The 23,012-nt window shown below is 31.9% G+C and overlaps 1 protein-coding gene across 1 annotated transcript; it reads right to left on the minus strand.

The window, feature by feature from the left end:
- Positions 1–533: 533 nt before the first annotated feature.
- LOC148204091 (homeobox-leucine zipper protein ATHB-8-like) lies at positions 534–6,133 on the minus strand. Its single transcript, XM_088107002.1, is given in 19 exon segments — positions 534–693; positions 696–804; positions 904–1,053; positions 1,136–1,235; positions 1,346–1,671; positions 1,770–1,904; positions 2,188–2,268; positions 2,463–2,651; positions 2,755–2,950; positions 3,029–3,135; positions 3,267–3,341; positions 3,427–3,582; positions 3,684–3,767; positions 3,855–3,968; positions 4,060–4,155; positions 4,575–4,665; positions 4,808–4,908; positions 4,997–5,156; positions 5,593–6,133. Coding segments are annotated over 19 exon segments (2,532 nt in total). The 5' UTR covers positions 5,811–6,133; the 3' UTR covers positions 534–649.
- Positions 6,134–23,012: the final 16,879 nt, after the last annotated feature.

The following is a 23,012-nucleotide window of genomic DNA, read 5'->3' on the forward strand; positions in this document are numbered from 1 at the left end:
CACTACTTCTGAAAGTGAGATTAAGGTTGGAGCAAATTAAACGAAAGATGTATCAACCATAAATAATTAGGTAAGTCTATGTTGATTATATTAATTTCTTTGGTCCCAAGGTTGATTATATTAATGTAAATCAATATAATAATTTATAGTTCATTTTCAAATTATATTTTCTGATGTGACAATGTTTCATTTGTAGTTAATATACATTTTCCCACTACTATTACTTTTTTTGACTTCATTAGATATTTAGTCCATATTGCACACTTTCTATTTCAATTTGTTTATGTGAAAATTTTATTTTCAAAGTCAACGTACATGTACATTTTTCTTTTATTTTTCGGCTCTTATATTTGTCAAAAAAGTATTAACACGCTTTAATTCATATAATTTTTTTAAACTCTAGGTGTTTTACCATGGTCATAAAATCTAAACTACCAATGTAATTCTAGTAATCGTTAAGCGACAGAAATTAAAGAATGAAAGCTATATGCAGGAATACTAAAGAAGAATAAAAGAAAAATAAGGAGAAATAATTAAAAAAAGAAGGAAATGGGACCATAGATAGATCTTGGAGTTTAAAGCATTCTAGGGATTCGCCAAAGTTAAGGTACTCTTGTTCTCTACTTTTCTTTCCTACATCCTACAGTGTTTAATCTATCAGACAAAAGACCAATTGATGAACATAAAACAGATGCAATGAGCAGATTCTTCTTCGTTTAATACTTTCCATGCAACTGCTCTCTCATAGGACACTGGCCTACCCATGCTCGACAAACAGATTCCACCTTGAATACACATGAAACCCTGCAACAAACAACAATCATGCTAAAATGTTATAAACTTAAACATAATCAGTGAAGAGGTAAATAATGATTTTATTTGGTCCTGCAGAAAACATTTTACCTGCTGCATTATCTGGGGGAACTCGCTGCACAGGGTTTTCTTTCCATTGTCATCAAAAATCTTTTCCAGGGTTATGTCTTGAAGTGCAACCAAAGTTGTTTCAAGCATGTCAAGTCCAGCTTGATTTGCAAACGTAAAAACGGGTAATGCCTGCAAAAATCATGTATGTTAACTTATACTGTCATAAATATTAACATTGCAGAATAAGAAAGATACTAAAAGATATTATTACCTTTAAAGAGCAGCACAACATTGCATCTGAGTGATGCCAAAGAGGCTTGAGAATGGATTCACTGCCTTCACATTTAAGAAGTTCTACCCCTAGATAGAACCTGCCATGGAAACAATCATAATAGCACGTGTCAGGCTATTATAGGTCATGCTTCTTTCCTTGGTAATTCTCGAAACTTGAGCAACATAGTCTAGGTTTTAAATGACTCACCTATAGCTGTTAGAGATCCATCGAGCAAGTGTTTGAGCCTCAGGAGTGCCAGGTGGTAAGTGAAATGCATTGTGAGAACCAAAACGGGAAGGAGAAAGTGCTAATGAAACCCTTTGAACAGAGGCAATGATACTACGAACATACTGTCTGGCCATGGTTGCTATGTTCTCTTGAAGGTGGACTTCAAATGCAAACTGGAATGCTATTGTCATCACAGATTTTGTGCTCCCAGAATGACCTGCGTTATCACCGGCTGCTTTGTTTGCTGTGGTTCCAACCTCAAGTGCAGAAGCCAGATCAAGTGTCCGGTTTGGACTAGCAGCATCCTGCATCATATCACACGTAAGACTACCATAATAGAAAACAAATAAAAAAATCAGAATCCTAACTCAACACAATACTTGTATAAGCAAAATCCACTTACTGAGCTAGAATCAAGTGGTATAATGCGAAACCCAGAAGGTAAAATGGGTGCATCATCAGAGAAAGATGCATCTATTGGAGCAAAAACAAGTTCTGCGCTGGTGCCAACTGCATGCTCGTCCACTCCACTGCAAAGCTGTGAACATTTGCGACACTCAGGTCTGTTAGCCGTGTTCTGGAGTTTGGAAATAACCTTCTAAACTAAACTATATGCAGATATAATTGTAATAAAAATCTCGTTTTCATTCATGCATCCTTAGTCTGAAATAATCCAACAAGTACGCAAAGAATGGAACCCATGGCTGATTAGGTAGCAAATTTTAAAAGCTTTTCTTTTTTCTCTCAATTCGGGATTGCAATGAGGTAGTACATGGAAAGATATGTGCCGAAGAAAATGGTACTGTAAAACAAATACTTACTTGCAAGAGGAAAACATCACCAGGAATAGTCATGTCGTCCCTATAGTAGCCCATGTTTTCAAGCTTAATAACCTCCATGAACTGTTTAAGAGATCAAGGGTCAGCAAGGCACCAGTACACACTTATAGAAAACTACAAGAATGTTAATGCAAAATCCTAAGGCAAAAGAAGTATGAGTTTTCCATTTGATTTTCTTTTTGAAAGAAAAAAAAATGCTAAATAATAAACACTATATTCAATGCAGGAAAAGCCTAAATTAGAAGCAAATAACTTGCCTCTTCATGCTCGATTGTGTGAGCTAGCGGAAGAATAACCTGACCCCCAAAACCTCCTCCTGGTCGGGCCCCTGGCAAGCTACAGGGACCGGCTTTAATGGCAGCAGCTGAGTAGGCATCAATGCTGCTGTCTGCCCATTCTGACCGGTGCTCCCTCAAGAATCTAAGAAGAATTGCTGGAGGAACATTCTACAAGGACAGAGAGAGTATGAGACAACAAAATACAGTAAAATAAGGTGGAAATTGGAAAGTAAAGAATCAATTTATGTTGCTTGAGTTAAGTATATACTACCTGTAGCAACATGGATGCTTTGGCACATAGCACAGAACTGCTCATAGAAGGAAATCCATTGGTGTTATAGCCAAGGTTAGCTCCCATCATCTTGCTAGGTGAGGAATTCACTAGAAGAGTGACATCATCTATGCCATCACTTTCTAACATGGACCAGCCATCATCGGCAAAGCCATTGACAGCTTCATTAAAGCCCCTGCGAAAAAACAAAGTTTAAAGTTAGATACTATAACTAGTCAATTATATCAAGCAAGGGACAATTAGTGACACAAACTTGCTCAATCTCTGACTCAGTGCACGTAAAGCTGCAGGCCTTCTTCCCCATCCTGTTACACTTGGCTGAGAAACCTCTTGAGAAATCTGCCTCAAATGACGTAAGGCCTGAATGACAATTACAATTACAACAGTCCTTAACAGGTGAAAATACAAAGGCTTATACAAGCATCACATTTAGGATTCCAGATCGTTTTAAATGTGCAGAGAAAGCTATTAGGCAGAAACAAACGACTTACCGCCATAGTAGTCCTCTGAGATAGCAACATTGATGACTCATAAAGTGGGCGCAAAACTTCAGGAACACTCCATGGCTGAGGCAGAAAGTCATTATAATTTATCAAACTAGTAAGAAGGAAGAATTTCACGTCACTTCATAAAGGTGTTTATTTGACAAACCTCTAGAACCATATGATCAACAATATGGATAATGGACCCCCCTCCTTCGCAAGGTCTTATCAGATAGCCACTTGGCAGCATGTCAGCTCTAACAAAATGCTGCACCGGAGGCATAGCAGGACCATTCTGAGTATTGTTGAGTGATCTTTCACAGACCTAACATTGTTCAAATTACATGAGCGTCAGAGTTAGGCCGGGGAGGAGAATGAAAAGTTTAGAACTGTTCTAAAGATAACAAAGAACCGTAAGTTACATACCACTAGACTACCATCTTCCAAAAGTGATGTGTAGCGCAGCAACCAGAAGTCACGACCAGGTGCTAAAGTTGTTGGCGCATACAACTGAACAAAATGACATATGTTGAAATTTGCATTTACTAAAGCTTGCAAGTATACTAATTCTGAGAGATGCAGATTATATTGTTATACCTGCATGTAAAGTAGCTCAATGGTTCCACCATTTCCAGTGGACATGACATTTAGAACGTCCACGGTTCGGCAATCACGAAACCATGAGAGCTTATCTTTGAGGATTTCGGCAACCTATGCACAACATTTTCATTTTAATTTTCAATCAATGCATCCCCACATAATTCCATAGGATTAGTCCTCTAAGAAAGAGGAAGGAACTCACCCTGGCAGGTTCTAGACCCACAAGGCCGCAGGCACGTGCGGCCACTCCAGGGCAACCGTGAGAAATAGCAACGATTCCAATGGAATCCGGACCAGGCTACAAACATTCAGAACAAACGTTAAGACTAACATTATACCACAAACTAGAAAATGCCCAAGATATTAATGTTGCACGGCACTAGAATAGAGCTTTCAAACATGGTAAAAATAAAATTACATCCACTTTTCCCATTAACCAGATAAAAGCAACAGATCATTTAAGGTGTGTCTTTGGAAATTCTTAATAAAATCAATTTGTTAATAGATGCTTCAAGTGAAAATTAATACGAGGCTTTGACAGATTACGAAATAAATAAGAAAACAGTTGAGTGCGGAGGGTAGGAGCTAGGAACTAGGGACTGAGAAGATTATTTGTTTAATTAACAATCTGGTTTCGTTAATTGAAGGTGGATGTACTTTTTTTCACTAAACGGAAATGGAATTAACAGTTTAAGAGAAAAAGGAAAGTGCGGTAACCTTCATCCCGGGCATTTGGACCCACTCGACAGCAGTTCCAGTGGCCTTTGAAAGAAACTCTGCTAAAGTCTCCTCTGCAATGGACAAAAGTCTGCAGAAAAGAGACAAAGACAACGCAAAGCACGAGAATAATAATATTCCATCAGTACAATGACAGATAAAACATAGGATCCAACAGGAAATGTGAAAAACCAGGTTTTTATTTTCGTTTTCACAGTTCACTATTCACTCACCCTGCAGGGCTAGCATCCCTCGGGGGATGCTGGGGCGTCAAGTGCCGCTGACCGCTCGTCACCACCGACTCACAGCTCGTGTCTGTCGTGGCAACCGTAGCCTGGAGGAAATGATTGCAGTAGATATGAATATGAATCACCGTTTTAATTTGTATGTGATGAAGAAAAAATATAGTATGGTTTTATTACGTTCTGAGTCTGTTGGCGGAAAAAGCTGTTTTCATATACCAGCTGTGACACCTGCTTCTGCAATCTGTCGTTTTCCTCCATTAGTAACTTATTCATTGCTGTCAGCTTCCTGTTCACACCTTGCAGCCGTGACGCTTCTTTCCGCTGCTTCTCTCTACACCTGCAACAACCAACAAAACACCATAATTATTACCCCTCTGAAATTATTAACTGCGAAAATTTTAATTAAGGTCTTGTTGAGTCATGAAACAAGACCAAGAAGAAGAAAAAAAAGGACAAACAAGAAAGACCTGAACTTGGGTTGGTAGGTCGTGAAAAATGAAAAATTACCACCAATTTTTTAAAAATCTTTGCCAAAGATAACAAAAATATTGGTTGAAGGGAAGAAAAGGAGACAAGAAATACAAAGAGAGGATTAATAAAAAAAAGTCAGATTTACAGAAATCAAGCAACCCTTTTGATAAATCAAATTACTTTCAAATTTCAACACAAAGTTTATGTATGCAGATGGATGTTGAAAGCTAAGGATGTAAAGTGAAGGTGATCAGGAAAGAATTGAAGAAAGAAGGAGAATAGGATGGAAGGGAAGAAGTTACCTTCGGTTTTGGAACCAAACCTTGATCTGTTTGGGTTCAATGTTGGAGAGAATGGGGCACTCTCTTATGAGTTGCTGGCGGCGGAGGGAACTTGGTTTGGGGCATTCATGGTAGAGCCTTTCCAGTGCTTCCACCTGTTCGGGTGTATAGCGGACATACTTGCCGTTGTCCATTGCCACCTTGCTCCCATCTTTGCAGGCCGAACTCACAGCCATCATCCCTTCTCGATTTATTGTATTTATTGGTTTGAACGAGAGAAACAAAAGAAAAGAAGAGGTTTCATTAATCAGAAGAGGAGGTTTGAGATGAGTTGGAGTTGGACATGAATGAGAGGAGAGGGAGAGGGAGAAGGAGAATGAAAGTAGAAACTTAAAAGAGGTACCACTCAGAGTTTGTCTGTGACAGTTGTTGGTTGTATTGTATTATATTATATTGGATGATATATGGGAGAAGAGAGAGATAGAGAGAGGGATGGGAAGTGAACGGAAAAGGTTGTTTTTCTTTATTTTGTGTGTGTGTCTGTATAAAGAATGGAAAAGGACGAGTGCTGGTATGTTGGGATGGGACAGAGAGATGGGGTTGCTTATAAGAGAATAACCCCAAATATCAGACAGAATAGGGAAACATTTTTTGTTTTCACATCATTCTCCCTCTGCTTTCTGTTCTTCTTTAGCTGTTTTGCCTGTTGCTTTTGCTGTTGCTTTTCTTGCACTACTTCATTTTGGCACTTTCCAACACTTGGAAAGGAAACCCCACTCTCTCTCTATTGTGACTTCTGAGAAACAAATTAAAAAAAAAAAAAAAAAGTGGCACCCGCCTTCTCGCTCACGACGCGTGCGCTGAAAACTGTATAGTATTATTGGACGTTGGAGAATGCACAATAGACAAAACCAGATACCGTTTCGTTTCATTTTTATGTATGTCACTGCCACTGTCAAAAATGTGCTCTGTCCTTCCTTCGCACAAATATACCCTTTGCCCATGCTGCATCATAATTTATACCGTCTATGCATGGTCCACATTCTATTTACAAAGATTACAACCATATATCGGACAACAAGCTATGTTTTATTTGTTTTTTTTTTTTTTCTCTCTCTTTTTCTTCAAAATCAAAATACAAATTACTGACATGCAGAGTGGTCTCACGTATTTATACACCTCAAACTGAGGTTGTATCATCGTCGTGGACAACGTGAGCCAAAGACAGCTGTATTGTTCAGTTTCTTTTCCATTCAGAAATTACAAGCATATTTCATGATATAATCAAGTAAAGGTTACACAAATAAATAAGATTATTATGAGCAGTAGAAAGTATATTTTTTTCTCTTTTTATGGATGTTAATGGAAAAAGAAAACAGAAATTAGCCCTTTATTATACACATTAGCATAAGCATGAATTGGTAGGTTAATTTATTGGTGGCAGTTGAAATGCAGTGCATAAATTACAGTACTTTTTCTTTAGTTATTGTAATTAGTTAGGAATGAATGTTTTGTAGGAATATAAACAGTGTGTGCTTGTGAGAGGTGAGAGAATAATGGTTGGTAGAGAAATATGCATTAACTAATTAATAGTAGATAATTTTATACTCATCATTTTTTTCTTGACTCCATAATTATGTCTGTGTCGCCTCAATATGATATTTGGAGAGTTAGAGGAGTTGGTGATGGAGTCCTAAGGGCATCACTGAGACACCATTATTAGGGTTTTCTGCATGCGGGAAGCTACGTTTAATTTCGAATGCATTTTCATTTCACCTCATATTTTCACAATTTCTTCTTCCATACAGAGGATCGGTCCTACCATCTTTCGAATAAAATGTACTTTCATATTAACGATATTATGGTATTTTTTAAATAAATAGGTAAACTATTATATTATATAACTTAAGTGTTTTAAAAGAAAAAAATGACAGGGCCATGAGAACCTGTCCCTATCCATGCCATAAATATGTTCAATGATGATGTTAAACTGAGGTTATCATCCATGAGGAAAAATCGTGTACTTAATGCACTGATACGCACGCAAAGTATTGTATACCAGTAAGCATGGGAAGGAAGAGAAAACGGTTCCTTCCTTCATTTCCATTATTATAGATGAAGTGATGAATATGATTATTGCTGATATAAAAGAGGCTGGTTTAAGATTACAAAGACCACCTTTATTTTTCTATCTACATTGGTCGAGGATGTTGCCCTACGTATCTCGTTTTAGGTTTGTCTTGGTCAAAATAATTATGCCAGAGTCTAAACACAGGTTCCTTATTTCGTGTATTTCAATTTGACCTGAAATCACATTACGGTGTTTGTAGTAGTTAAGACTTGTGAAAAAGGAGAATCGCATTTGTAATCCTAGAATAGTATTCAAAAGTTTGAAACTAGCTGTGCATACAACAAAATATATATTATTAAGATTATGTTTTATCTTCAAAACTAATACGACTATCTAGTTACGTTTCCACCGCATACACGGATTTATACATTATTGGAGAAGGAAATTTTATCAAATTTTGAGAATTTAACGTAAAATCGTGAATGGATTAGTCAACACGCTCTTACCAAACCATTTGAGTCTGTAATTGCAACTAATGTATGACATTTTGATAATTGCCTCGCAACATGAATATTGCGCACTAATTACATATTATCAAATAAAATCAAATAGATTAAGGACACGCGGCTGCTTTTTTATGTGATTGTTAACTCAATTAGCCATATATTATTGCTCTATGTGAATAATATTTAGGTCCATTGATAATTTATTTGGTAGACCCACTAAACTATAAGTCATTTCAGTTAGGTTCACGAGACTAACAATTCATTAATTAGCTTATATAGAGGCATTAATGATTAATTTGGTATAAAGAATTTTTGTTGTTAAAAACAGCTCTAACTGATAAAAGCTGTTCATTTATCTAATTTTAATTTTATCGATAAAAACTAAGTGAAAAAATTCTGAATTTTAATAATTTTCCTATCTACTGTATTTGCTGTAATCTTTCTTGCTAAAAGGTATTTTATTTTTTCACTTTTATGTATAGGATTAACATGGTCAATCAATCCTGATCAACCCATTCTCGTACAAAAATTTAAAGCATCTTCCAGCTGGGTTGAGGCCAATTATAACGAGCTTTACAACCCCTAATTACAAACCTAAATACACTTTTCTTTTATCGGTGGCAATGTTGTTTTATTATATGATATGATATAAAAGGTGAGACTACTTTTTTGTGAAGAAAAGCAGAGCGGTAAGTCAATGTTATTGGGCAAAAATGAATGTGCAAAGTCAATAAAAAAAGGTAATGATCCATATATGCAAAGATATGAGGTTCCTTCTTTTCGAAACTTGTAAATTAAATTAGTATAAAATAATTGATAAAAGAAAGAAGGGGACGAGTGAAAGTGGAAATTGATTCTTGAACATTCCGCATTGTAAGAGAAACTAAAATAAATCGTATCATGAATCGATCCTCCACATCCTGGTCCAATAGTAGCAATGGATTAGTTTATAGAGCACCAATGAAAAGTTAATGATCCTTAGAGAAAGGGAGAGAGTAAATTGCTTTAGTTGGGGTAATGGAATCAATCAAAGTAATAAAGTCTAAATCAGCATAGCTTAAAAGACAAGCAGAGAGTAGCATCATGTCCCACCAAATTATGCCCTTTTTATTGCCTTTTGTTATTAATTTTAATTACTTATTTGGTCTTTTGGTTAAATTAGTCTTCATTTTTTCAAAAAGTTTCAATATCATTTTTTTAAAAGTATTTTAATTAAGTCATTTAAAAAATTTACTAATAATGTTAATCACAACCCATATGTTAATATGTGTTTTTTTTTAAATGTTTTGATACATCACTTAACACTATTAGTAATATACAATAATATAAAATCATTTTTAATCAAAATTATCATTATAATATTTATATTAATATTAAATTTGGTTTTAATTTAGAAAAAAATAATTATTTTTAAAAAATTAGAGTAAATTTAATTAAAAATATACATAATGACTAAATTAAAATCAAGATAATAACATTTTACATTAACTTATGATATTATCATGCTACCTTTTCAAATAACCTAATTAAAGCATTTATTTTCTAAAATTAGGATGTAATATAATTTTTTCCGAAAATAATAATCAACTTAAAACTTTTTTATCAAGATGGAAATCAAAAAGAATGATTAAGTTTTACTGTTGTTAATATTGGTAGTGATAAGAGGAAGATGAAAATACAAATAGGAATGAGAATATATAGGTAAATAAGCCTCAAAGTATTTTAAAAATTAAGGTATTAATGTTAATTTACATCATGAATTTGGATTCTCAGTGTTTTTGATATTGTTCTTTGTTTTGTTTTTAAAATATATTAAATTTAGTATATTAAAGATATTAAAAATATTGTGTTTTAAATATTAGAGTGGATATAGACATATCAGAAATAAGAATGAAAAATTTGGAAGAGAAGAGGTGGGTGGCGTATGATTGACGGGAGCAAAGGTGGGAGGCAGGGTCCACATCGAATGCAGAAAGAGAAAGAGCATAAAATAGTGTGGGCCCGCACGCGTGAAGGGTGTTGTTGCTTTCTTTGCCACCGTTCACTGCGTGTAATATACTCATCAGACTCAATCCCCAGTCCCAATACTCTTTACCTATTCTTCTTCACACTTCCGAACTATCTTCCCAGCCAACTCTTCCCAAATAAAATGAAAATAGTATAAAAAAAACTCAGTAATTTTAAAAAATGTTTAAAAAATATTATAAATGATAATGCTAAAATTTGATGGATAATCATAAATAAAATTATTAATTATTTTAAGTTTAATTTAAATATACATTTTATTGTATGTGTTTTTCTTTTCTTATAAAGTTTTTTATGGTATTTTTTTCTATAATGTTATTTGTTTTCTTCTAATGATATTTGTATATTCTTAACTCCTTAATTATTGGACTAAACCTTCTATAAATATTTATTAATAATTAAAAATTGTAAAAAATATCAATTCATATTTTTTTAATTTTTTAAAATATTTATTATTTTTATTGAACAAGATATAATCTGTAAAGATTCTCAATATTTCAAGCTTCTAATTACAAGTATGTTCATTTTTTTAAGAGTGTTTTTTTTCTTCTAATTGGGTAGGAGTTGTGTTCATAGAAGACATTTCAATACTCAAGTGGGTTAGATGATAATAAGTACGGTAATTAATAAACATGATTAATGTTTCTCATAGAATATGTTATTTATATTATTGTTCATGATCTCATCCTGATCAAATATGTTTGGATAAAAAATATATCGATTTCAAAGGTCTATATGTATTAAGTCAAGAGTAAGTCTTATACTATCATAGACAAATAATACTTGAACTATAGTACAACATTTTTTTAAACTCTAAACATTAAACCGAAGACTCTGTTGAGTGGGTGATGTGTATCTAAGTTGGATGTTACTTCATTGTGATATCTTGTGAGGATGAAGAAAATGAGAGTTGGGTGAGAAATTTGTCCTCTTTTTTTACTGACGAATTTATTAATGAACAAATTCGTCGATAATGAAAAATTATTTTATTAATGAATTTTATCGAAAGATTTTAGTGACGAAAATATATTTAATGACATATTTGATTAATAATTAAAATTTTAAAATTCATCAATAAATTTCACTAGTAAGAGTGTCAAAGTTAGTCAATTCAACTTATACGGGTTGACTCACGACGAATTGAGTTAAAAAGGATCAATTCAACTCGACTCACTTTTGGTGAGTTAGATATTTTGTAACCTAACTCAAAGGGTTGGTGGATTAGTAATTTAACTCACTTATTATGAATGTTGTAATTTTTTAATTTTATTTACATATCTATTATAGTACAATAAAAGTATATCGATTTGATTCATCTGTTTTATAACAGGGGAATCAAAGTCTTTACCTAATTTCTTAAATATTATTATAAAGACAGTAATTGAAAATTAAAGTATTAACGTGTATAACTTGGTAAATAAATAAATTAAGCATCTAATATTCAAATATCATTGAACAATATTTTAGTACTTAAAATACCAAATTGTGAACCTATATATAATTAGAAGTAGTGAATACTTTTAATAAAAAAACTTATAACAAATTGTAAAAATACTAATAAAGTGTTGTTAGTAGATTACGAGTCAATCCGTCTTTAACCTAGTTTAAATTTGTTTAACTCGTCGACTAAGTAAATTGTGGGTTAAGTAAATTGACTCATTTTAACCACGTTAAATTAAATTGAAATTTTTGTAATTGAACTCAACTTGAATTCATAAACAGAGTTGAATATGACTTATAACTCATTTTGACATCTATGTTAGTTAGTAATTCAAATCTATGATGAATTTCTTTCTATCAATGAATTTTTATCAATAATTTAAAGAATTTTTATAATGAATCATAGTTTGTTTACTCAAATTTTATCAGCTTTTCATACACCTTCATAATCCATAATTGTCCAAATTTTAAGTTGATTTATTTCACTCTAATATTTACAAAAATCATTTATAAAAAAATTAACCTATATAATTTGATGGTATATATGTATATAGATCAATGTTTCTTTAGAAATTTATATTATCAATCAATTTGGATTATTAAAAACGAACAGATAAATGACCGATGTTCTTTTATCTCTAAACACGATAGATAGTATAAATAATAATACAACATCCATTATATAAAGTCACTAGTCAGTTTAATATTAATATGATAAACTTTTAGCAGAAAAACATTAATCTAATTTGATTATTTTATTACAAAAGATGTTTGATTAAGAATTCTGTAATATTTAATCGGTGTATTTTGATACCTGACAGAACAGGCCGAATTCATAACAGTTACTCGTCCAGACGAGTTCCAAACAGTTATACGTACAAAAACATTGAGTAATACACATTTTCATATACTATTTTAAACATTGTCTTGGTGTCTATATGTACCTTTCTTTCACATTCACGTGTATATTACTAAAATTAACAGACTATGCATCTCAAACAGTAACTTTTGCATATAGGTAAATCCGTTTTTGTTTTTAATGTACTTTTTATTTTTTAACTGATATATATCTTTTGGGAAAAATTGTAGATGGATATAAAGACATTAGATAAATAAGATAATAATATAAGAAATGAATTGTGTATATTTATTTATACTCTTTTAATTAAATTTTATACAGCCTTAGTAAATCTTAGAGTCAGTCGTAGAAAAGTTGTAACGTAATCTGATTTTGTGTGCATAGAGTAAAAAAAACGGAAGAGGGAGCAGAAAGCATGAGGTGTTAGAATAAGGTGCGACACTCACAGTGGCACTCCATTCCATGCATGGGGACCACTTTCTCTTTCTCTTTCTCTTCTACCTTTCGGCGTCCGTTTCTGTTTCCTACGGTTACCACACCAAACAAACACACACATTCTCTTCCAAGACCGTGTCCTCCATGCCACTTCATTTTTTCTGTCACGCACTTTCTCTCTCCTTCCCTTCTTCTTACTTTTTTATTCTTACTACTTTTCCTTTCTCCTTTTCTTCTTTTCACGCTTATCGCTTATTGTCAACGGAACGCACTTTTTTCTCTCCACTAACCTTCAAACTCAACTTTTCAACGTTTCAAATATTTTACTTCCACCTTTCATAACTTTTTACATCTTCTTTTACACATTTTTTTATTCACAAATCGTTTATAATTTTTATTTATCATCTTATAAACTAATACTGACTTAAAACTGTGAAAATATTAACCTCAACCGTATCGGTGTATCGATATTGTTGATGAGAGCGAATAAGAGAAGGTGAGGTAAGCACGTGAGATTGTTATAAGGTATGAGCAATTTGCATGCATGTTATTCGTAAGATATATTCCTTAAACTACTCAACTAAAACAATAGTTTGTATACTAAAATTGTTACAAAATGGAAGCATGTTCAAGGTATTGGTCGTGTTTGCTTTTACCCTACATCTCCAAGCACGAGTTAAAGTTATTGGGGAATGAGATTTAGGAGACAGTAAATAGTGTTACGATGCAACTGCTGCCACACTCGTTTTCATCTCCTTTCTACTGTTATGATACCCTGTCACCACATTCTCAAACACTTTACCCAGACTCCGATTTTTCATACCTCTCCATTAGGTTTCCTCACCTTATAAATTATAAGTCTATGCCGTAAGAACATATAACCACTAAAAATTTTTGCAGAACCAATTTTCTTTACTTCAATTGATTTAAAGAAAATAAAAACATGAGACATTTGAGTTTGATAAATCAATGAAACCGTAGGATCCCATTTTAATTATATATATATTGAAATCCATTAAAACGGGGAAGAATGCAATAAAGCATATCTATAATTTTTAATTGAGTTTGCATTTTGTTTTAATTGAAATCCTGTTTAAGAAAATTAAATAAGCGTTGTTGTATAGCTGATAAAACAAATAAATTTTAATTAGATAGTGTTATTTTTACTGACATCATACACACAGTAGTTTCATTTTTTAATTATATTAATTTTAATTAGGCTTGAGTTTTATATAATTTAAATTCACTTACTTAAAAAGTAAGCAATTGATGCTTAAGAAAACAAGTGATACATATGAACTTTTGAAGGTTCTAATAATTTTACTGTATAACGAGCATGATCTGAATTAAAAATACTATATATACAATTGTAAAATCTTATGATTTAATGAGTTAAATCTGGATTTTGATTATAATGTCAATGAATATAAACTCAACTTAATTTATAAAATTAAGATTAAACTCTTTTCAAAGCAAAATTAAAAATATTTATTTTACTCACAAACTATTTTTTTTTTACTTTTTAAGTTTAATGTGTTTGATGAGCTTTTGTAATCTGCCATTCATCTAAATCTTCCACTTCACTCTTGCTGGTATCATAGTTTATATATATATATATATATATATATATATATATATATATATATATATATATATATATATATATATATATATATATATATATATATATATGAAACAATTGACCTATCTTATCACTTTAAAAACTCATGAGATGAATAAAAATTGCACATGATGAAGCGCAATAAGAAATGCATAAAGTTAAAATATTATTAAAAAAATATTTTTTAAAGTTAAATATATATTTAATCCTTATATTTTAATAAAAGATTAGAACTTTTTTCTCAAATATATTTTAATTTTCAAATTTTAAAAATAAATAAATATATCTTTCTAATATAAATAGATTAAATTTTTGAACTTAAATAAGGTTTGAGACTTTTATACACTTTAATAAATATAAACTCTAATATAAATTAAAATTGTTATTTAACACCTAAAATAATTAAAATTAATAAATAAAGAACACTAAATATTTTTATTTTTAAAGTGAAAAAACCAAAATATATGAAGTTAGATAACTTAACTTCATATATATTTAACTTAACTTTTATTTTTACAAATTTCTAATAAGTATAAAATAATTAAATGAATTTTTTTTCTAAATAATTACTGTACAGATGTTAACAACATTCTTCACCAAAACATTCATTGAAGATGATTTTTTTTTCTAATGTAATTCATTAAGAAAAAGTCAATGGATTTATATAACTCTGGCATTTAGAAAAATAGTAGCATCATGATAGAATATGTGGATGAGTTTCTATTTACGTTTGCACTTTATGTAATTCATTTTATACGTACTTTTGTAACATTATCAGTCCTCCAAAATTTTAAAGTTAAACCAGTCAATGCATAAAAATATATTTTGATTAATTAAATGGTTGAAATTCTAAATTGATTAGAGATAAAACCAATTTATAATATATATATATATATATATATATATATATATATATATATATATATATATATATATATATATATATATATATATATATATATATATATATATATATATATATCGATTTTATGGAGTTGAGTTAGACTTAAAGTCCATTTTTTATTATGGTATCAGAGTTTGCCTATCCTAAAGATATTTGTTGTTTTTTGGGCATATTGTTCCACTCGCTATCAGACCATTATTAATGTCTAGTTTCACGTTCAAGATGATGTCTATACCTAGACATGAGGGATGTTGGTAGTTCCAGATCAATTAGAGATAAAACTAATACAAATCATATAACCAATATTTTTTTTACATAACAAAAATATTTTATCATATAACCAATAAAAATAACAAAAGTTGAATTTTAAGTTGAACTGAGTTTTGTAACAGGGGCTTGTATTGGATATAAAATCTGTTTAACCCTAGTTGTGCAGCTTAAAACATAAAAAAAATGCATATTAGAATTTTATCCAAACAATTCAAAAGACATGTTCGAATCATATGTTCAGACTGTGTTTATAAACCAATACATCAAAATCAAAAGTTAAATACAATCATTCAAATCATATGTTCAGATCTCTTACAAATATTTTCTTAACGATGTTGTACATATTATAATCTGGATAATTATATCTATTATATTTGCTTGGAAAGTATTATATATATATATATATATATATATATATATATATATATATATATATATATGAATCAGAATCATCCGGATAAATCAACTTTGAAATTTTTAAAAATTAAACATAAATAAATACTATTATAGATAATTTCAAGAAAACAAACCTAGAAACTCCTCCATTGTTTTTCTTATTAATATCAAACTCTTCCTTCTTAGAATTAATTAAAAGAAATATATTAATTTAACTTAAAATTTGAGAAAATTTTCAACATTTTCTAACATAGTCAATGGTATAGAGAAATGATTTGATACCAATTATTTTAGACATTGTATTTCATCTCAACAACAAAGTACGTCTAGACGAAATAAAAAAATATGAATTTTTCACTTTGGTTATAAACTGAAACCTAAAGTTCTATGTTACCAGAATCAAAGCCTAATATTTTTTTTGCACATTATTTTGAGCATCCTCTCTGATTCATTATTTTGTTCTTCCTCTTCCACATTAACCATTTTTTTCTCCATCATATTTTCACCTCTATACATAAAAAAATAATTTAAAGACATAAGATCCATTATTTTCATTTCTATATTGAGAACCGAGATTATGTCGCAAAAATTCATATTTTCAAAAATCCTAATTCAACCAAAAATTCAAATTTGCAAAAATTAAGACAACTAAATATTAATGTGCAAAATTTAGGACAATGAGAAATCTCAATCAAGGTTCACGTGGATCATCTAGAGTCTCAACAAAAAACACTAACTTAACGAAAAACACACAAATAAATTGAATGGAGAAGAAAGAAAACTCACACACTGTTGGGTGAAGATACTTAAGAAAAAGAAAGAAAGAAGGAAGGGGGAGAGTTATGGCAAAGGAAGTAGAAAAGCAACTTCTGCAGGGACGAAATATTTAGTGCAAGTACAAAATTTCAAGAAAAATAACCCTAAATGAATGTTTAAACTTCGATTATTCGTAAAACCTTTTAAAACTCAATTTTTTGAAAAAAATAATTTTAAGACATGAGATCCATCATTTTCATTTATATATTGAGAACCGAGATTATGCCTCAAATTTGCAAAAAAATCTTATTTCAAACAAAAATTCAAATTTGCAAAAATTAAGACATGTAATTATTAATGTGCAAAATTTAGGACAATAAAAAATTTCAATCAAGGTCCACGTGGATCACTTTCGACATTGTGGAGTCTCAACACAAAAACACTAACTTGACGAAAAACACAAAAATAAATTGAATGGGAAAGATAGAAAACTCCCACACTGTTCGTTTGTTTGATGTTGAGGAACAACTGTCACATCCCCAAAATATACGATATGCATATATAATAAAGATGTCATTCAGTTATAATATTTGAAAGCAGTTAGAGACATAAGGCAAACTATATGAGTTACAGTCATCCAAATTAAGGTCAGAGTTGGTCTCTAAAACACAGATGATCACTGGAAATTTTCTTCAGAATAGTTCTACTAATCAAAATCCTAAGCATACTAAGCTGCAGCATCACCATCTTCCAGCGCTTGTTCCACAGATACCTCTTTTTCATCTGCTCACATCCAATTGGATGATCATTGCAAAGGAAAACACATACCACAAGCACACAAACAAGCAAAGGTGAGCTAGTTTTACAAACAAGCATACTATATTAGAGTAAACAATTCATCAAATACATACTTTAAGCCAAGCAAGTTAAATCATACCAAGAAACATGTCATAAACTAGACTTGACTCGTCCGAACTTAGAATGATTACCGAGCTATAGCGGGTCATGCACTCGTGGTGGCTTATGGAACTTGGGTTCCCCACCCTACCACACTCACGAGGTTAGCCTGTTCCGGGCCTTGAGGCATACTGGAAGCCCCCAAGACTAAGACCTCCTGCTACTCCTCACCACATGGTTCAATCATCTCTACTTGAGCATGAAAGACCATTGGAGCGTTAGCATAACCCCCAAGACTAAGCTTCCCTGTAGATCATTCTAAAGACTACTGCACCACCATGAATCTTCTCCTTGAAGATCATGGAATTACGTCAAACTACCTCAAAGAAAAAATTGAAAAAGAAAGAAAACAAGAAAATAGGTTGGTCAAGCAACCTTCTCAAGAAAAGAAGAAGGAGACAAAGGTATGCATGTTGTTAACTTCTTCATTAAAAGGTAAATACCTTGAATCTTCTTCTCAAAAACATCACTTTGTTTCTTCATTTTATCATGGGGAATGTTCAAAACAAAGTGAATTCAAAAAAATATTAAAGGCCAATACTTCTTCTAAAACCATTTTTATCAAAAGGCCTTCATTTTATCTTCTTATCTTTGCATATACTTCATTCATCATACTAATTTTTGCTATTTTTTGTAGATATATTTTTTATCCCGGTGGCCAATAACACCCAAAGTTGTGCTTCTTTCTTTCTTCCCGATTTGAGGACAAATCGTTTTAAAGAGGGAGGGAATGATGGCAACCCCTTTAGGGACTTACCATCCAAAGAAGTATCAACTTCACTCTAAGACCAAGAAAGGGAAGTTGAATAAAGGACTTAATCTTTTCTTTCTAAAAATCTTAAAATGTTCTCTTTGCTAAATACTTTTACATTGCTTTTGTAGAATATTAATAAAAGGGAGGAACCATGTCTAAGCAACTCCAAAAGGCTGCCACGTAAGAAAACCAAAGAAGCACAAATGGATGGTTGGTGTCCACGGCCTTTGCACTACGTCAACGCCCAAAGACAACAACTCCATCTTCTCCAAATGCTTTGCTGAGTTGGCAACTACAGCTTGTTCCCCAAGCTTCCCCCATCTGTTTTACAGCATGTGCACATTTAAAATAACTTGCACAATACGTTTTAGAAGCTCTCCTTCTTCTATAAATAGAGAGCTTCATCACTTGTAAATGTAACTTGATTTGAAGTAAGGAAATGCTGCCAATTTTCAGCTTTTACTCTCAAGTTCAACCTTGTGCATTGTTATCTTGCACCTCCTCTAGCTTCTTTCCCCTTTGGAAAGCCTACTGAGCTAGAACTCTACCAAACACAGCCACTCAACACCTCCAGCATATTCACAAACACCTTACGTGCACTCCGTAACTCCACTGATTCATTCACTCCGCTGCCAATTCTCTGCATTGTGGAGCTTCTTCTGCGCATTGTGGAGCTTCTTCTGCGCATCCCGGAGTAGCTTCCATCAGCAATGATCCCAAATCACCACCAGTCGGATAGCGAAAGGATTCGCCATGGCGAGTCCAAAAATAGTGACCATCACCCTCTGGAAATTCGCACAGCGCACCATCTCGCACAGCGAATTTCCAAGACAGTGAGCACCCTTCTCAGGGTCTCGCTATGCGAGACAACTCGCATAGCGACTCTGCATAATCTGCAGAACGTGAATTCTGCAGAATCACACACTCTCACTAATCCTTACCATTTCCATTTATTTTTCCCAACTTATAACCCTCCTAATCCTTGTATCACACCTAATTAAACTTGTCTAATTGATTATAACCCTTCTTAACATGATTCTAGAGTGATTTCTATCACATTTCAACTTAAACCTTCAATTTAATTAACCCAAGGACCCAATTTTGATTCTACCATTTTAAACATGACTTTACTCAGCTTTATGACCTTAACCTATTCTAATTGACTCATACAAGCTAGCCACACTGTCCAATTGCTCTCAAGACCACCTATGCTCAAACTCCCTACCTCAGTTCCTCTCAAAGAATCAAAAACAACACTTTTTTAACCTCTTTCTCCTCTAACAAGACTGACACATGATTTCCACCTCATCCCCACTTTGTTAACCCAATTGGTCATCAGAGAAGAATCAGATGTCTGAAAGCATCAGTCTCACCTTCGACGCCAGCACATTATGACTAGTCACAACTGACTGGACCAGGCCAGGGCTGCTCTATGATCAGGGATGTGCCAACTCAGGTTTTTAAGATTCTTCTATCCTACCAACACAGTACTCTCAACAAGTCCCAAGTTATTTACCTAAGTCATCCCAACTGCCCTATGATACTCTAGACTCAAATTGCCCAATTTTGGTACCCCCTTCCCTCACAGTAACCTGAAACAGTACATGTATCCACTCACTATCCATTTTAACTATTTCCCAGAGTTCTTACTCCAATCCAGAAACCAGTACAACCAACACATGCTCATACAAGTCAAACAAGGTTCAGTACACCATGTATACACATTTTCACATATTCAACAGATTCCAATCAACATGTTCACCATAAAAATACACTTAACAGTAAGACAACAAGAAAACTAATTTATCAAACCTATACATCATACATTTCAAAAACACAAAGAAGAATAAATAGCTAGCTCTCCTTACCTTGAAGTTGAGCAGTATATCCTACTGGAGTGCCCTAACAGTACCCTCCACACAGAGCGAAACTTGACAGAACCTACAGATCACCAAATTGGTGATAGAACATAGCTTTTAGAGCTCGAATAGACAGAGAATGGAAGGAAAAACGTACAAGGCACGTGAACCCAGCAAAGTTGCATGCCCTAGGTTCTAGAACAGTGAAAGAGAAGGGAAAAGGAAACTTACCGTTCATAATGAAGAGAACGTTCGGTAGAAATGAAGCCCTCTACTCCGCAAACGCTTAGGTAGCACCAGAATCAACTTTCTATGGTTCAAGGTTCTGGGTATCTAGAGAGAAGGCAGGGAAAACTTTTAGGACAAGCGTTTCTTTTTAGAGTGAGAAAGGGAAAAGCAGAAATGAGACTTTGGTTTATGGGGAAGGACCCTTGCTAACGTCATGTTCCCTTAGTATGGGTCTGGCTGCCTCCAACTAAGACCCAATAGCCCCTTTTTAATTCACATGACCTTACAACAACTATGACTAAGTTTCAACGGTGTTGGGTGAAAATCCCTAAGAAAAATAAAGAAAGAAGGGAGCGGGGGTTGTGGCAAAGGAAGTAAAAAAACAACTTCTGTAGAGACGAAATATTTAATGCGAACGTAAAATTTCAAGAAAAATAATCCTAAGTAAATGTTTAAACTTCGATTATTAGTAAAACCTTTTAAAATTCAAATTTTAAAAGTAATCAAAACCCTAAACTTCTATCCAAAAATTAAATAAAAAAATACTCGTGACATTTTCCAAACTAATAAAAACTTCTATATACTGATTCTAGACAACAAAAACTAAAGGTTTATATAGTTTTTATTAGAACTGAAATGTCAACATTCTCAATAATTTAAAAAATGTTTTTTCATTTTGATATCTTACGGTTTTCTTAAAACCTACTCATAATAGGCAAAGTTACATGAGCTTTTTGCACTAGTATATGCAAAATGCTTAAGATGCTAGACAATGAAAAAAATTTATAATCAATCAAATAGTGAAAACATTAATAAAAATCTCCTTTCAAGTTTTAATGACAAAATGAATTATAACATTACATATTAACATCTTCTATCATAAGAAATGCATTCAATTTATCAATGTAAATATCCAAAAGAGAAAATACAATTTTAACATTATAAGATACCAAATAACAATAAAAATAAAATTAGCAACAACAAGTTGAATGCAGTTCATTCCTTTTTTTAATTTTTGAAAATCTGAAATGAATTTTAAAATTATCGATTTTTATCTAACTCAATTGGATTCATCTTAGTCTTTTTTATCCTTCACAAACTCTTGTTTTTAGAAGTCTAGCAAGAACACCAATGACATTTAAACATATTATAATCTAAATTAGCTAATTAATATAATTACTAACATATAATATGTAATTTATGCGTAACAAAATTTCATTCTTACTAAACACGTATTGTTAAAGTTTGCATCAGTCAAATCAGAAAAAGGAATGACGGAAAAAGGGATTTTTGAAACATAATGGTATTGTAATCTCCTAAATATTAGAATATTCCAAAATTACTGGAAAAAATGTTCTTTTGCTTTAAAGTCTAATACCTGTAAATTAATATTTTTTGTTCATAGAACAATATATTTGAATGACTTAAATAATAAGGTTTGGAGATGTTAATAAATTTAAAAAAAAATTATTTTCTTTAATATTATTTAATGTTACAATAAATTTAGTTGTATATTGGTGAATATCATCTCCAGCAAAATTAGAACAATAGACCTATTGAATCAAGCAACAGTCTTTAATATCCATGGGCTTGACCACAAGGCTTCTAAAACTTTAGTGGGCTGGGCTTCATACACCACTTCACTGTCCTCATATAAAATATGCAATTATTGATTGCTAAATGCTAACCTCGATACAAACACCTACAACGTTTTCATATTTTTCTCATATCTTAAAATGAATTATGACATATTTAGGTTTTCTAATTTTGGTTTATAATTTCTTCATTCAGATTCTACTAATTTTTCGTATGATTTTTATTTCATTTCATGATACATATGAAATGGTATTAAAGTGTTATAAGAGTTTGATATTAATATTACTTATTATTATATATTATATATGAGATAATTTTAAAATAAACATACTTTAATTTTATCATGGTTTTAATAAGAAAACAAAATATGGTAAAAACTGATTAACTTTTTCTATTACAATGAGAAGAAAACAGAATTTATGGCGCTGTTTGCTTCTATTTTATAATTTAAAAAATTGAAATTTTATACGTTAAAATTAAAGTGGAAAAACAATCTCTATCTTTTCTTAGGTTGGAGAATCATGTCCACTATGTGGTATTTGTCTAATATCGTAAAATGGACCCAAAAGATTGTAAAGCGCAATAGATAATGGACTAAACGCACTTAAGAAAGTGTCATATTGCATTATATATATATATATATCTTAAAAACATAATTTGAGCAGTTGAAATGGTTGGATTAATATTAACTACTCTTCAAATTACATAAATTTATAAGCTAACTATCAACTAATGCCGATATTTTCATTATTTGCTATAAACAA

This window comes from Vigna umbellata, chromosome 2, assembly GCF_029865625.1.
Source record: "Vigna umbellata cultivar VRB3 chromosome 2, Vumbellata_1.0, whole genome shotgun sequence".
Classification (NCBI taxonomy): Eukaryota; Viridiplantae; Streptophyta; class Magnoliopsida; order Fabales; family Fabaceae; genus Vigna; species Vigna umbellata.